This window comes from Malaclemys terrapin, chromosome 1 (genome assembly GCF_027887155.1).
Source record: "Malaclemys terrapin pileata isolate rMalTer1 chromosome 1, rMalTer1.hap1, whole genome shotgun sequence".
Classification (NCBI taxonomy): domain Eukaryota; kingdom Metazoa; phylum Chordata; order Testudines; family Emydidae; genus Malaclemys; species Malaclemys terrapin.
The window spans coordinates 66,691,795-66,706,930 of NC_071505.1; the positions used below are offsets into that span (position 1 = coordinate 66,691,795).

General features: G+C 39.6%; 1 protein-coding gene across 1 annotated transcript in view; it reads left to right on the forward strand.

The window, feature by feature from the left end:
- Positions 1-15,136, forward strand: part of LGR5 (leucine rich repeat containing G protein-coupled receptor 5) — a 124,690-nt gene that overhangs the window by 69,209 nt on the left and 40,345 nt on the right. Inside the window, exons 3-4 of the mRNA XM_054026474.1 lie at positions 7,408-7,479; positions 9,489-9,560. Coding sequence (XP_053882449.1) covers positions 7,408-7,479; positions 9,489-9,560 — 144 coding nt within the window. The remainder of the gene's footprint in view (positions 1-7,407; positions 7,480-9,488; positions 9,561-15,136) is intronic.

The following is a 15,136-nucleotide window of genomic DNA, read 5'->3' on the forward strand; positions in this document are numbered from 1 at the left end:
CTTTTGACCTCACTTCTACTACTCCCAGCAGGCAGTTAGGAGGAGCTGGGGTGGTCCTGCTGCAGCGCTCGCAGTGGAGAGTGAAGAGGAGCTTTTTTACTACAAGCTGCAAACTGCTAGGAGTGGCCATAAGGTTGCTCAGAATGATGCAAAGTCACCTGCCTAACCAGGAGGAAAAGAGAAGGGGATATTGTTGTGGACACAACAGCAAAATGAGGACTGACATACGGGGAATTGAGTAGCAGGCCACAACTTTTATTAAACGTTAACACAAGGGAGGGACACTACCCGCTCATCATGCATCCTCTCCTATACAAGGCATGTAATGGGTTCCAGTGCAAAGGTTACAAGACCCCTTACCATATAATCCATAACACGGGATAGGTTCTCCTCAGCTTATCCCGAAGGACTCATCTCTCTCTGAGTCCTAGCACCCCCCATGCAATCCCCTTCCAGCCCTTGAGGGAGACAGAAGGTGCAGCAGGGTGGGAATCTCAACCCATGAGGGCCACAAGGTCTCACCCTATCACTTGAGCCCAAACCCATCATCAAAATCTTTTACCTCTGGGAACCATTCATTTTATTCTCTTAACTGCACTGGAGACTGGCCACAGGTTGTGCTGAATAAACAACTCCACCCTGGTAACTCAGTCAGGTACTAAGCATGTTCCTGCTTAACCCACTGTGGCTTGAAAGCGCTACAAGGAAGATAAAAACCTCCCTGCCCTCCACCAGTTGACCCATGGGAGAAAAAATTCCTTCCTGACCCCCTAAACAGGTGATCAGCTAGACCCACCGCATCTGTCAGACCAGGTTCCCATTTCTAGTTTGGGTGGACAGCTGAAAGAGGCTCCATGTGGCTCCTGCATGGGGCAAAATCCTGGGAGTAGGGGAACGCTGGCGATGAGCACCCCTCTCCCCCAGCTGGCCAATGGGTGCCAGAGACTTCCAGGGGAAGGGTCGACCTATTGTCCCTTGATGAGTGTCTCCCTCCCTTGCCGCTGGGACCGTCCCATTTCCCCACAGCCCCATCAATTTCCCCCACACACTGATGCAAGTGGGTGGCATTTTTGCCAGGCAGGCCCTCACCCATCATAGTGAAACTCCACATATAGTGAAGTTTTTGTGCTGGGAGATCAAAATTCTTCAACTATAAAAGGGCCCCACCTTGTGCCAAAATATTGGCAATAGCAGCATAATTACACTGAATTTTGTTTGCTCTTAATAAAGTTGTAGCATCAATCATTTGTGACAGACAGGAAGAAAACTGCAGATGTTTCTATTTGTTTAATGAAGTTTCCAGAAGTGTTTTATCAATTAAACAAAAGCAAAAGACCCACTTTTCAGAACCTGGAACATTCTCATTCCAGCATCAATAACCACCATCTCCCATGGCTGTGTCTCTGCAGAAAGAGTAAAGTGTACAAAAGGATAAATGTACAAGGAATAGTCCAAGCAGATACCAACAAATCTTTTTATGTAGCTCTGACAATAGACCTTAAACCTCATCTGCCATTATCTCACCTATTCCCCTATAACTCCTTTCCTGAGCTGAGATTGCTAGTTGTGCAGAACTGTGTTGAAACAGTACAGAATTGCAGGAATATACATTTCTATCGGCTTAGTGTTTTTTTTTACAGAATTTTTACTTTTTTTTTAAAAATCAGCATTTTAGGGTACACATACACTGCAATTGGAGGTGTGACTGCAGCTTAGATAGACATACCTGCACTAGCTTGACTAAAAATAGCAGTGCACAGTCAACACACAGGTTCCAGCCAGACGAGTAGGTCCCCAGTCTGCTTGTATAGCCTGCAATGAAGCCCCTGCCACCACATCTACACTGCTATATTTTGCCATGCTAGTGTGGGCATTTCTACCTGGGATTGCAGTGTAGACATACCCTGAGTGTACAAGCTCAACCCGTGCAAAAATTCAAACACGTGCAGAAGGTTACTTATATGAGTAGCCCCATTGAGATGTATGAGACTACTCATCTGAGTAAAATTATGCCACAGAGTTGTAGAACTGGTTCTTTATTTGTGAGATTCTGAAATGGGATTCTAAACCAATAGCCTCCAAAAATAAATAAATGCAGTAACTCTGTTTCCTTTTAATTGCCTTTTTATTATGGAGAGGTCATATATTTCAGTTTTCTTTTTGTTTAGTGTAATATTTCTGAAACAACAAATCATGGAACTGTGGGAACAAAAAAAAATTCAACTTTTCTGAAATTTAAATTTAAAACATATACAAACAACAGAGGCCAGATGTTTGGTTATGTAAGGACTATAAACAAACTAATTCATTCCCCCTTTCAGAAATCATTAACTAAATGCACCACCATGGAGGCAGACAATCCATCCATCCTCAGCTCTGTAGGGGAGGGAGGTATTTACCCATCCAGTTTCAGATCATTAATCAAAGTCCATCCAAAGTCCAACTGAAGTCAAGCTTCCCTTGAATGACTTAGTGTAATGGGAAACAAAACCCCAGAAACAATGCACTCACTGGCTTTAGTGCTGAAGCATAAAAAAATTCTAACTACACATGGAAATTCATTGTGGACTGTCTGAGAAAACATATAAGTGTGCAAATGCAGTCAATATGTTATTTAAAATTGCAAAGTATGCATGCATCTTTCAAAAACCATACAACCTTTCAAACTTAAACACAGACAACATGAACGACATCTGAGAGAAGAATAAACCCAATCTCCTACAGATTAGCTACCTGTGATAGCAACAAAAGAATTGATTTCCCTTTGGTGCCCAGATTGGGGTAAGATGGGAATAGCAGGTAGAAAAACACATGACAGCATTAAAAAAACTGTCAAGAATAGAGCAACCAAATTTGCAAAATGCCCTACAGAAGTGACCAGATAACTTTCACCCAAGAGTGTTAAACAAATTGGCCAAGGATCTCACTGAACCAGTATTGTTGATTTTAAACAAATCTTGGAACACTGGGAAAGTTCCAGAGGAATGGAAAAAAAGCTAATGTTTTGCCAATATTTAAAAAGGATAAATGGGATGACCTGGGAAACTGTAAGTCGGCTAGCCTGACATCAGTCCCTGGCCAAATCATGGAAAGGCTGGTATAGAAACAATCAGTAAAAAATTAGAAGATGGTAATATAATTAATTCCAATCAACATCTTTTTATGAAAAATAAGTACTGTCCAACAACCTTGATATACTATTTCTGCTGTGATCACAGGTTTGCTTGATAAAAGTAACTGTGCTGACATAATATACTTAACACTTCTGTTGGTCCCACGTGACATTCTGATTAAAAATTAGCACTATACATAATCAATGCATCCCATATCAAATGGATTAAAACTGGCTAACTGATAGATCTCAAAAAGTAATTCTAAACGGGGAATCCTCAAGCAATGGGGGATCTTTCTATTGGGATCCTGGAGGGATCTGTTCTTGGCCCAATGCTTTTCTACATCTGTAACAATAATTTGAAAGAAAATATAAAATAATTGCTGGTAAAGTTTACAGAGGACACAAAAATTAGTGGAATGGTAAATAATGATGGGGACGATTATGCAAACTGACCTGGATTGCTTGGAAAGGTGCACTCATTTTTAAAAAGAACAGGAGTACTTGTGGCACCTTAGAGACTAACAAATTTATTAGAGCATAAGCTTTCGTGGACTACAGCCCACTTCTTCGGATGCATAAGAAGAAGAAGAAGTGGGCTGTAGTCCACGAAAGCTTATGCTCTAATAAATTTGTTAGTCTCTAAGGTGCCACAAGTACTCCTGTTCTTTTTGCGGATACAGACTAACACGGCTGCTACTCTGAAACCACTCATTTTTAACACCACCAAGTGCAAGGATACACATTTAGGAACAAAGAAAGTAGACCACAATTATAAGAGGAAGGACTGTACCTCCTCTGGAAAGCAATGACTTTGAAAAATATTTAGGGGTTATGGTAGATAACCAGTTGAATATGAGCTCCCCATCTGATGTTGTAGCAAATAAGATGAATGTGATCCTTGGCTGCAGAAGCAGGGGTGGAATAGGGAAGTGGTATTATCTCTGTATGCAGCATTAGTGAGACCATTAATACAATCCTGAGTCCACTTCTCATGTCCACACTTCGGAAAGGAAGTTGACAAACTGGAAATGGTTCAGAAGAGAGCTACAAAAATTATTTGAGGTTTGGAAAACCCTGCTGTAGAGTAAGAGCCTAAAGAAGCCCAATCTATTTAAGTTATCACAGTTAAGAGGTGACTTGATCAGGATCTACAAGAATCTTCCTTTATGAGGAAGATATGTCTATAGTGAGGGCTCTTTAATCTAGAACAGTGGTGGGCAACCTGTGCCTCGCGGGTTGCACACAGCCTGTCAGGGTAATCCGCTGGGGGGGCCACAAGACAGTTTGTTTACATTGACCGTCCGCAGGCACGACCGCCCACAGCTCTCAGTGGCCGCGGTTCACTGTTCCCGCCCAATGGGAGCTGCGGGAAGTGGTGCGGGGGTGGCGAACAGCGAACCGCAGCCACTGGGAGCTGCGGGCGGCTCTGCCGGCGGATGGTCAATGTAAACAAACTGTCTTGTGGCCCCCCAGCGGATTACCCTGACAGGCCGTGTGCAACCCGCGAGGCACAGGTTGCCCACCACTGATCTAGAAGAACAAAAGTATAATGTGATCTAGTGGTTGGAAGCTGAAGTTAGACAAATTCAGACTAGAAACAGGTACACATTTTTAACTGTGAGGATAATTAATCATAGAAAAAATTTACCTAGGGATATGGTAGATTCTTTCTTCCTTGCTGTTTTTAAGTCAGGGCTAGATGTTTTTCTAAAAGTCATGGTCCTGATGCAGAAATTACTAGATGAAGTTCTTTGTTTTAGGAAGTCAAATTAGACTAAAATATTCATCCTGCTGGCCGTGAAGTCTTTGTATGAAAAATGATAAATTACTCTGGTACATTTTCTCCCAGAGAGAATTCTGCAAAAAAGAACTTTGACCAAGAAAATCTTGGGCCAATTAGAATCAACTCAAATATATTCCAAAAAGCAGCTAAACTCACCCTTAATTTCCTCCAAATAGGCACAGAATGTATATTAATAGAATTATAATCCCAAACTTTGTTTGTTTATTTCAAAAAATGATTTTAAGCTACTACAATTCAAAATAGTGCAAGACACTAAATGTGCAATTCGCCACAAAAAGGTCTAATAAGGGTCTGAAAACTGGAAAAATAAGTTCTATCCTAGTGAAACACAACTGTAAAGGTGCATAGTGTTCCAATTAAATAGGCATGGGCCAGCTTTCACTAACAGTCCCCTCCCTCCTCTGAACAGCTGGGATCCTTATTCAGGAGCTGTTGAACAGGGGTGGTGTTCCAGTTAAAGCTTTACCACAGGGAATATTCCACTTCACGCAGAAAGTATGAACCTCAGCAGAGCCTTTTTGGATGGGAGTCTTTGGTGTGGAGTTTTATTGCAACATTGGCCAAGTCCTTGTTACAGTGTTCTCTTTTACTACTCTGTTGAGGGAAGGGTGACCCAATGGATTAGGATTCTAGCTTGAGTCTTTGAAGAGCTGTGTTCAAATGCCTGCCCCCCCCCACCACCACCAAAAAAAAACCCCTCAGTGTGTGATATTGGACAAGATACTTAGCCTATCTTAAGGCTCAGTTGCCCAGCTGTACTTTTTGCCTCTCAGGGATGTTGTGGGGATAAATACTTTAAAAATGATGAGATACTCAGATACCATATTGCAGGGGGTCATATATGAACGATAGATCCATTATTTCACATCAAATATGGGATATTTTTCTTCTACACACTTCCTGAAGAATGCATCTCCTTTTGGAAAAAGAGCAGACCTCACAAATGCATTTGTGATGTTTATTTATTTGAGTTTGTAAGACATCATCCCCATCCCCTCCAAAAAAGGCGGGGAGGTGCTATAGAAATGTGGATAAATGTAAAGTAATGCACATTGGAAAAAATAACCCCAACTATACATACAATATGATGGGGGCTAATTTAGCTACAACAAGTCAGGGAAAAGGTCTTAGAGTCATCGTGGATAGTTCTCTGAAGATGTCCGCGCAGTGTGCAGAGGCGGTCAAAAAAGCAAACAGGATGTTAGGGATCATTAAAAAGGGGATAGAGAATAAGACTGATAATATATTATTGCTCTTATATAAATCGATGGTACGCCCACATCTCGAATAATGCGTACAGATGTGGTCTCATTTCAAAAAAGATATACTGGCACTAGAAAAGGTTCAGAAAAGGGCAACTAAAATGATTGGGGGTTGGAACGGGTCCCATATGAGGAGAGATTAAAGAGACTAGGACTCTTCAGCTTGGAAAAGAGGCGACTAAGGGGGGATATGATAAAGGTATATAAAATCATGAGTGATGTGGAAAAAGTGGATAAGGAAATGTTATTTACTTATTCCCATAATACAAGAAGTAGGGGTCACCAAATGAAATTAATAGGCAGCAGGTTTAAAACAAATACAAGGAAGTTCTTCTTCACGCAGCGCACAGTCAACTTGTGAAACTCCTTACCTGAGGAGGTTGTGAAGTCTAGGACTATAACAGCGTTTAAAAGAGAACTGGATAAATTCATGGTGGTTAAGTCCATTAATGGCTATTAGCCAGGATGGGTAAGGAATGGTGTCCCTAGCTTCTGTTTGTCAGAGGATGGAGATGGATGGCAGGAGAGAGATCACTTGATCATTGCCTGTTGGTCCACTCCCTCTGGGGGACCTAGCATTGGCCACTGTCGGTAGACAGGATACTGGGCTAGATGGACCTTTGGTCTGACCCGGTACGGCCATTCTTATGTTCTTATGTTCTAAATAGGAAGTATTGTAAGAAATTTTAGCAATTACATTGAGGGCCACATTTTTATAAAGGTGAGCCTGGGGAAAAGATGCATGTCCCATTACTTCATGTGCAGTCATGGTAAATGAGTCATGATCATTAATGTGTGCATGTACTGTGATTGTGTGCACAATTGCATTAAAATGAACATACAAATTATGCATGCACAGATCTAAAAATATGAGCCAGAACGTTCCATAATACCACTGGTAGTCAGCCTATTTATATTTTAGTATTAGACATTGTTTACTCTTTAAAAAGAACAGTATGAACAATTAGATATGCATTGTAAACCATAAACTTGATTTATAGTGAAAGTGCATTTGTCTCTGCAGCCCAGCTGCCAGTAAATTGACTACACAGTTACAGGATTTTTTTTTAACAGTATATTAATGATGACAAAACAAGGCTCCTAAACAACTGCCTTTGGCATCTGTGGTTCAAACATACTCATGTTGCATTTTAACAACCAAATTAATTCCACATGAAGAGAAATGTATTTACCTTTTTTTTTTTTTTTTTTTTTAAACCCTGCAGACGTCTTGCAGGAAATGGCTTGACATACATTCCCAGGGGAGCATTTGCTGGCCTTTTCAGTCTTAAAGTGCTGTAAGTAAACCGTGTAGTGTTTGATATATTTGATTTCCTAAATGCTCTAGGGAACTAATTAACATGTAAAGATTTGATCAAATAAATTGCATATTTTGATCAGTCCATTGTGAGCGATTCAGATGGAATGAAGATACATATTAATATTTGTATATATTTGCTTTATCATATGGAAAATGTCCTAAATACAAATGGTTCTAAAATAGCTTGCTCATCAACTAAATATCACTGTACAATATCAAAGACAAAAATTGTTCCAGTTAATAGTTTCTTTAACTGTCCACAAAAGTTCTAAATTCAAGTCTAAAAGCTTCGGAGGCATTTTTAATGGCTGGATAAAATTGAGGATAGTTTTTCTTTTAGCTTTTTGAGGGGCAAGCTGGATAGATTAATTACTGTAAACTAGGCATAATTTAAATACAGCTCTCCGTTCATATCTAAATCTTGTATCCTCGTGGATGTAATCAATTCAGGATAAGCTCGGATCTATAAAAAACAGCTAAAGAATATTATCTGCCTTTTTTGTGTTTATTTTTTATTAAAAACTTGTGCATTTGAGAAGTATAATACTGCACATAATAAAAGTTGTAAAAATAGGATTATGGGCCAAATCCCACTCTATTTACTTAACTCAACTTCAGGGGAAGTTTTGCCTGGGTAAGGATGTCAAAATTTGCCCCTTTTGAATAAAATGCCAACCACCTATTCAGTATCAGCCAAATCCAGAGAATCCTATTCACTTCAAGATTATGCCCAGCCACTGCAAGATGTGTAAGTGGGGAGATGGTAACAAGGACTCTCTCGCCCCGTCCTCTCAGGAGTTGGCACAATAGCAGTCTTTGGCTCAGGGAGCTCTGGGGCTACCAAGGGATAGTGTTACTGACAGAAATACCTCCTCTACTGGGGACCGAGAAGGAGCAGAGCCAAAGCCGCACTACCCCTTTTGCAGTGACCAGCTCAGCTTCTGGCTGGACATAGAGGATAGCTAGTCACACCCCCTCCGTACTTTCCCTTACTGGTTGGCTGGGCCTTAACAGCACAATAGAGTCCTTCATTTTTACTCAGGCAAAGCCTTTTTGCACAGTGGGAGTTTACCCAGGCGTGGACCTCTGGCTTTGGCACTTCTTGGGTTTTTCTGGAAGTCCTCTGTTCCTGCCCTAGCCCCAAATGTTTCATCAAATTCAAAAGAAATGAAAAGTGAATTTTGGCCCCTGAGAAGAAGGTGGCGTGACAGATATAGAATGGATTGTTTTTCAGGTCATTGCCTTTTTTTGTGCAACAAGGAGCAACTTCCTCTGTAGACTTGAAAAAATTAATCTCACCAAGCCAAATTCTATAATCTTTTCTCAGGCAAAACTCTACCTGGGTCAAATTTTAAAGTCTTCACTGAGAAAAATTCCAATTAGCTGTAATAGCTGTTTTCTTGAGTAAGAATCTCAGGAGGTGGTCCATTGCCTTTGAAATTTTGTCTGAGTAAGAAATAGGAAGGGACTTGAGTTTTTGGGGGGAGACAGGTTCATAAGTACCTGAAAAGAGTTAGGAGAACAAGTTCCATTGAAAGCCAGTGGGACTTTGTATTCTGAACTGCCTCAGATGCTTTTGAAAATCCAGCCCTCAGCTAGCATGCTACTATTAATACAGTTAGTTCACGCTGCAGGTATTTGCTCCCCTTGAGAAGACAAATCCACTAATGAAAGAATGCAAAATGTGAGTTTTAAAGGTGGTTTAGTAATTTTTAGATATATGTGTAAATTACATCTTAATTTGATAAGGTCAAAATCTGCGCCCCATAATACCCATACAATCCCATTCCTGGAGTTTCATGGGTGAAAGAGAGCAAAATTTGGCCTAAAGTATGTAAAGTAAAATAATTTTCTTTTCTTACATATGCATCCGAAGAAGTGGGCTGTAGTCCACGAAAGCTTATGCTCTAATAAATTTGTTAGTCTCTAAGGTGCCACAAGTACTCCTGATCTTTTTTCTTACATTGTTTCCGGATTTTAATGAAGAATGCTGCAGAACAATCAGTTAAAGCAGGTTCCCACTGAAGCACTCCAGAACTTGCGCAGTCTTCAGTCTCTGTAAGTATACTTGATATACTACACTATATTACGTTGTTAATGTAACTAATTTATAAGATAATGTTGTTATCAAATAGTATATTTGGTCAACTTTTTCTTCCCAACTTCCTTTGAATTCATTTTCAACTACAATACCATATTCTTCAAGTAAACATCAGAAGTGACTTCATGTGACAGTTGCTTTACAGTACTTTAAGATGGTTCAAAGTCTGAGCAAAGATGCACTGCACTGTGATACTTACTGTTCGGTCAAGTATAATTGAAAATAGAAATTGCTTTCATGAACACTGCTGATCTTTCTCATCATTAAGGTTTCCTGAAGAACACCTTTAATATATTTTTAAATCTCTAAATGACATTGTAATTAATATTTGTTTTACAACAGTGAAAACACTATTAATTCATCTTTAATTCCCTTTTGTGTCATGTGCTTGAAGCACACAAGGCAAACAGGTCCCCACACTTATATGACTTGGCTGTATCATATTAGCCTTGTCTGTGAGTCCATTTTATCGGAACTATTGCCCAGGTCCAAAGACCAAAAGTTACCATTAGCTGGCTGTTTAGTGGCTTGTGTGAAGTGATATGAATTGTCTTACAGTAGTTCCCAGTAGACAAGTAAGAAAGGATAGTCTTGTGGGTAACACAGGAGTGGGGGTCAGTAGATAAACATTCTATTTCCAGATTAGCCACAAACATCCGTTGTGACCTGGGCAAGAAACTGGAGTCTGAAGTTTCAAAAGTATTGACTAATTTTGGGTGCTGAACTTCAGACATCAAGATAGCCAAAGCTGGGCACTCAAAATCTTAGGTGCCTTACATCTGGGGACATGTGAAAATTCAGACAGCAACTTCTCGGTCCTTCAGTTTTTCCCATCTGCAGAATTGGTGTAAAGCCCATCCTCTTCACAAGGGTGTTGGAGGCATAATTAATCTTTGTAAATTTTTTAGCTCCTTATGTGGAAGGCACTAGAAAAATTCAAATATTTAGTATCACAAAAATCATTACCACAGTTTGCACTAATTAGCAACTTCATTGGGAGTCTGCAGAGAGGATGAGGACTCAGGCTTGGTCTACACTAAACCCCCAAATCGAACTAAGGTACGCAACTTCAGCTACGTGAATAACGTAGCTGAAGTCGACGTACCTTAGTTCGAACTTACCGCGGTCCAGACCCGGCAGGCAGGCTCCCCCGTCGACTCCGCGTACTCCTCGCGGCGAGCAGGATTACCGGAGTCGACGGGGAGCACTTCTGAGTTCAATTTATCGCGTCCAGATTAGACGCGATAAATCGAACCCAGAAGTTCGATTGCCTGCCGCCGAACCAGCGCGTAAGTATAGACAAGCCCTTAGAGAACATATAGACTATGCTATAGACTGGCTTAGGTCAGAGTTGAGACATATTGATGGGGGTATTGTGGAAAAACTTGAACTGTCTCAGATTATGCTATAGCCTTGTTCTGTGTATAAAGAGAAGCCTCCAGTATCTTTTGCATACACTAAATTTAGACACATTTTTAAAAAAAACTGAAATTTTTTGTAATGATTTCAAACATAAAAAGACATCTCTGTGACTTATTATTGCCCATGCATTCTTATGTCTGTCTTGGACAACATTTGGCTTTTGTATTTTCAAAAAGTTTATTACAGACACTAGTGTAAAGCAATCTTAAGAACTGGTTATCTAATAATCATTACTTCCTTCAGCGGCCTTTTTCTTTATTGACCAGAGACAGCATAAAATATCTCAAGCATGTGCTTTTAAGGTTATTCTTCTTTCCTTGATTTTCATGAAAGTCATGAGAAAACCTGGTCTAATGACTACATTTGATTTTTCCCCCTTCTAAACATAAAAAATAATATCTTGCTAAATCTCATTATTCTATAGGTATTTGGGGCTAAAACGTGATAAGGTAGGCAAACAAGGGTTTTTTTGTTGCTTTGAGAGAGACTGTGGAATTTTCAGCACAGTTTCTAAATAAAATGACAGTATCTCTCATTCTTTGTTGAGAATGTCTTTCCCTAAGGTGGGAAAGAAGAAGCTGAAGAAGAAAACCATAGGGTTATGTGGTCTGTGTAAAAGACTGGTATCTGGTAACAGAATTAAAATAAAAAAAAGAATGACAGAGGCCAGTAAGAACTTTAAACAGCTGTGTAGCAGACAGAAGATGGAGTGATAAGGGCTTGTACAGAAAAGCTACTATCAGCTGAAAGAAGATCATTAGCAAAAGTGAACTCTTTGAGGAAAAGAAAACCATGATTCTTTTGTTTGTTCCAACTGGGTTGTGCCTGTCAGATAAAGGTGTGCAGAGATTCAGTTTCTTGTTTCATAGAGTGTAGTAATTTTTTGTTCAGAAGGTGACTCTTGCTTTGGTTTCTGATTTACAATAGGAATTACTTTTTGAAACCCTTGAAATAACAGAAGTTCTATCAAAAGAGTAATTAAAAGGTTAAAAGCTCTTAGAAACCTTTTACCAAAGCAAAGTTGTCTTTAGGATAGCCAGGTTTAGTATTTATTTATGTTTAACTTTATAGTCTGGCATGATTTGTGTGAGCCTCATTAACCCAGTCCTTAGGCTAGAGTAGTTGTGAACTGCTGAATGTTGGTGCCAACTCTCTCATCCTTTTTTTTTTTTAACCCTAAAAATATTATCGTGTTTAGGGGTGGGTAGCCAAGCTAATTCTATTGCTGCCTTAAAGATGCGTAGCTGATCATGTGACAATGCTAAATTCATTTTATTAGTACAAAAAGCTACAACTTTTCCCTTCTCACTTATAGCACCAGTTTAATAGCAATTGTTTTATTTATGCATAAAAATATACATTATAGGACAGGCTTTTCCTCCATTCTCTGGTGTATAGATATGTTTTAATCCCCAAAATTGAATGAATGTATTGGAGAATCAAGCAATAATTAAAATCCTCTTCAATTTTACAAGGGACTCTACACCCCTTGTCAACTATGAGGATGTACTAGTTCAACAGTTCTTAAAGGCATCAACTACCTAGGTTTGAGCCAAATGATTACGTGAAACACAGTGTTCCTGTATTACATAAGGGTTTGAAGGAACTAATCAAAGCGCTTTCATTTTGGAAGTGCCCAAGTCATAATGGATTCACAACTGAGTTCTACAGAATCATGCCTTATAGCGTACTGTAATTTTCATCTGAAGTACTGTATGAAGTGAAGGGAAATAATGTGAAATACTAATCCCAACAATAAGGGCACGTCTTCACTACCCGCCGGATCGGCGGGTAGCGATCGATCTATCAGGGATCGATTTATCATGTCTAGTGTAGACGCAATAAATCGATCCCCGATCACTCTGCAGTCGACTCCGGAACTCCACCACAGCGAGAGGCGAAAGCAGAGTTGGTGGGGGAGCGGCACTGGTCGACTCGCCGCCATCCTCACAGCCAGGTAAGTTGACCTAAAATACACAACTTCAGCTACGTTATTTGCGTAGCTGAAGTTGCGTATCTTAGGTCAACTCCCACCCGTAGTGAAGACCTAGCCTAAGATTGCCATTCATTTCTGTTACACCCAAGAAAGGAAAATATGTTTTCAAGTATCATGGATAAATGTAACTAACATGATCACTGATTTGCCAGGACTAAGATATTTGTCCATAGTGTTTGCCAGTGTCATTTGAGTGCTGTCTACTTTACCTTATTCACCCTGAAGTTTTTTTAGAATAGAGCATCAGCTGGTGCGCTTAGTTGTTTGCATACTGCTCAGGACTCTGGCATCCCCATTCTTGCCGTCTGCCTTGATGTCAAGAAGGTATATGAATAAGCATATATGTTCTAATGCCCCAGAGGTTTTTAGATGTGGAAAATTTTAATAGAAAAGAATTATTTCTGCAAATGTTAATGCAAGAAATAATATACAAGTTTACCATACAACTAAAGAATTTGCAGACCTCCTTATATGAATGTTTTTAATGAAAAGGAAAGAAAATCTTACATTCATAATGAAGAAACTTTTTGCCATTTTTAAATTTTGATTATTTTAGCATTGTATACAAAGTTCTGAAACTTTGATGAAACTTTACGCTCTGTTTAGTCTCATGTTTATACACCATTACTAATGAGTAACGTTACGGTTGCTCAACCAACATGGAAATAGCCAAAAATCAATGACATACTAGGCAGTGCTTTCTTGCCCATAGCTCACTATTCATAAAGGGCATTAACAAGCAAAGAAATGCATTCCCAGTAATATGGATCATTTACTCCTGCGCCCCTAAAATTCAACAAGAGTTTTTCTATTGTCTTCAGTGGGCAGAGGATCAAAATAAAAAGATAGTTCCTATACTAAACAGAACAAACGTCTCTCCTGAATTAATTGTTGTAAGTCATCCTGACTTTATAGGAGGCAGGATATGAAAATAGTACTAGTAAGGTTTCAATAAGATTTTTTTTAAGTTGCCCAAAGCATTTCTTAAATAGCTTTTATTTGTCTTTAATCTATTTGGTATATACAGGGTACATGATTATCAGGTTTGATGTCACGTAAAGGTTTAAGTGGCAATTATCTGGGATTTTCTCTATAATTCATTTGTGGCTAGAGTTGGATGGGAAATGAAATTTTCATCCCCCAAGAAATTTTGACATTTCAGAATTAGTTTCCATTCTGAATTGGAACAAAAAAAATGAAATATTTTAAAGAAGGAAAAAATCCAAAGAGGTTTGAATTGGCATTTTGAAATGGAAAAAAATGAAATTTTGTTTAGAAATGTCAACTCAATTTTTTATTCCTTCAAATGCAAAAATGGAAAATTTAGTCAAAAATAAACATTTTCACAAGAAAATGTTGATTTAGATGAAGCCACATTTTCCTACAAGAAAAATTTTCATGCAAAAAGCTCTACCCATGTTGCCACTCAGGAGGGATCCCAATCTAATGATGATTTAAACTTTATTCCTCATCATACCATGACACATTATCACTATATAATAATCAGTGAAACCTGTAAAGTAATCATCCTTCCTAGGAAGCATGCAGTCTTAAAAGTTGTCTACATTCACATTGAGCCTGATCCTGGGGTGCAGCTGAATTGAATAGAGTGCAGGTGAAGGTTATTTGTGTACCTGCAAAGCTGCCTTAACGATCACTTTTGCATTCCCCTCATTCTGCCACATGTCTGTGCTGGGTTGGCCCCCCTGTGCAATGTTAGAGCAGCCTAAGGATCACTCTGTCTTACACTGGGCTGCAGACAGTTATAAGAGGTTGGAATCAAACAGGAATCCGCTTAGCACAGGGCCATCCCAATCAGCCCTCCTTTCTTTGATACACTAGCGGAAGGGAGGGAGACTGATGTGAGTACCCGTAGGCTGGCTACATGCCTCAGGAAGATCACCGGTACTCTGGGGGATGCTCCCTGGGCAGGTTCAGCCAGCTTTAGGACCAGAGTAGGCTAGCAATGCGGTGCAAACAGTCTGCATTGCATTGCATCAGAGATCCAGGCGCCTTGAATGTAGTTCTGCTTCACCTTAGTGGAAAACCACCTCCATTAAGCAACTGATTTTGTTGGTCCCTTTAGTGGGTACATGGAGGGTGGAGTTTGTGGCA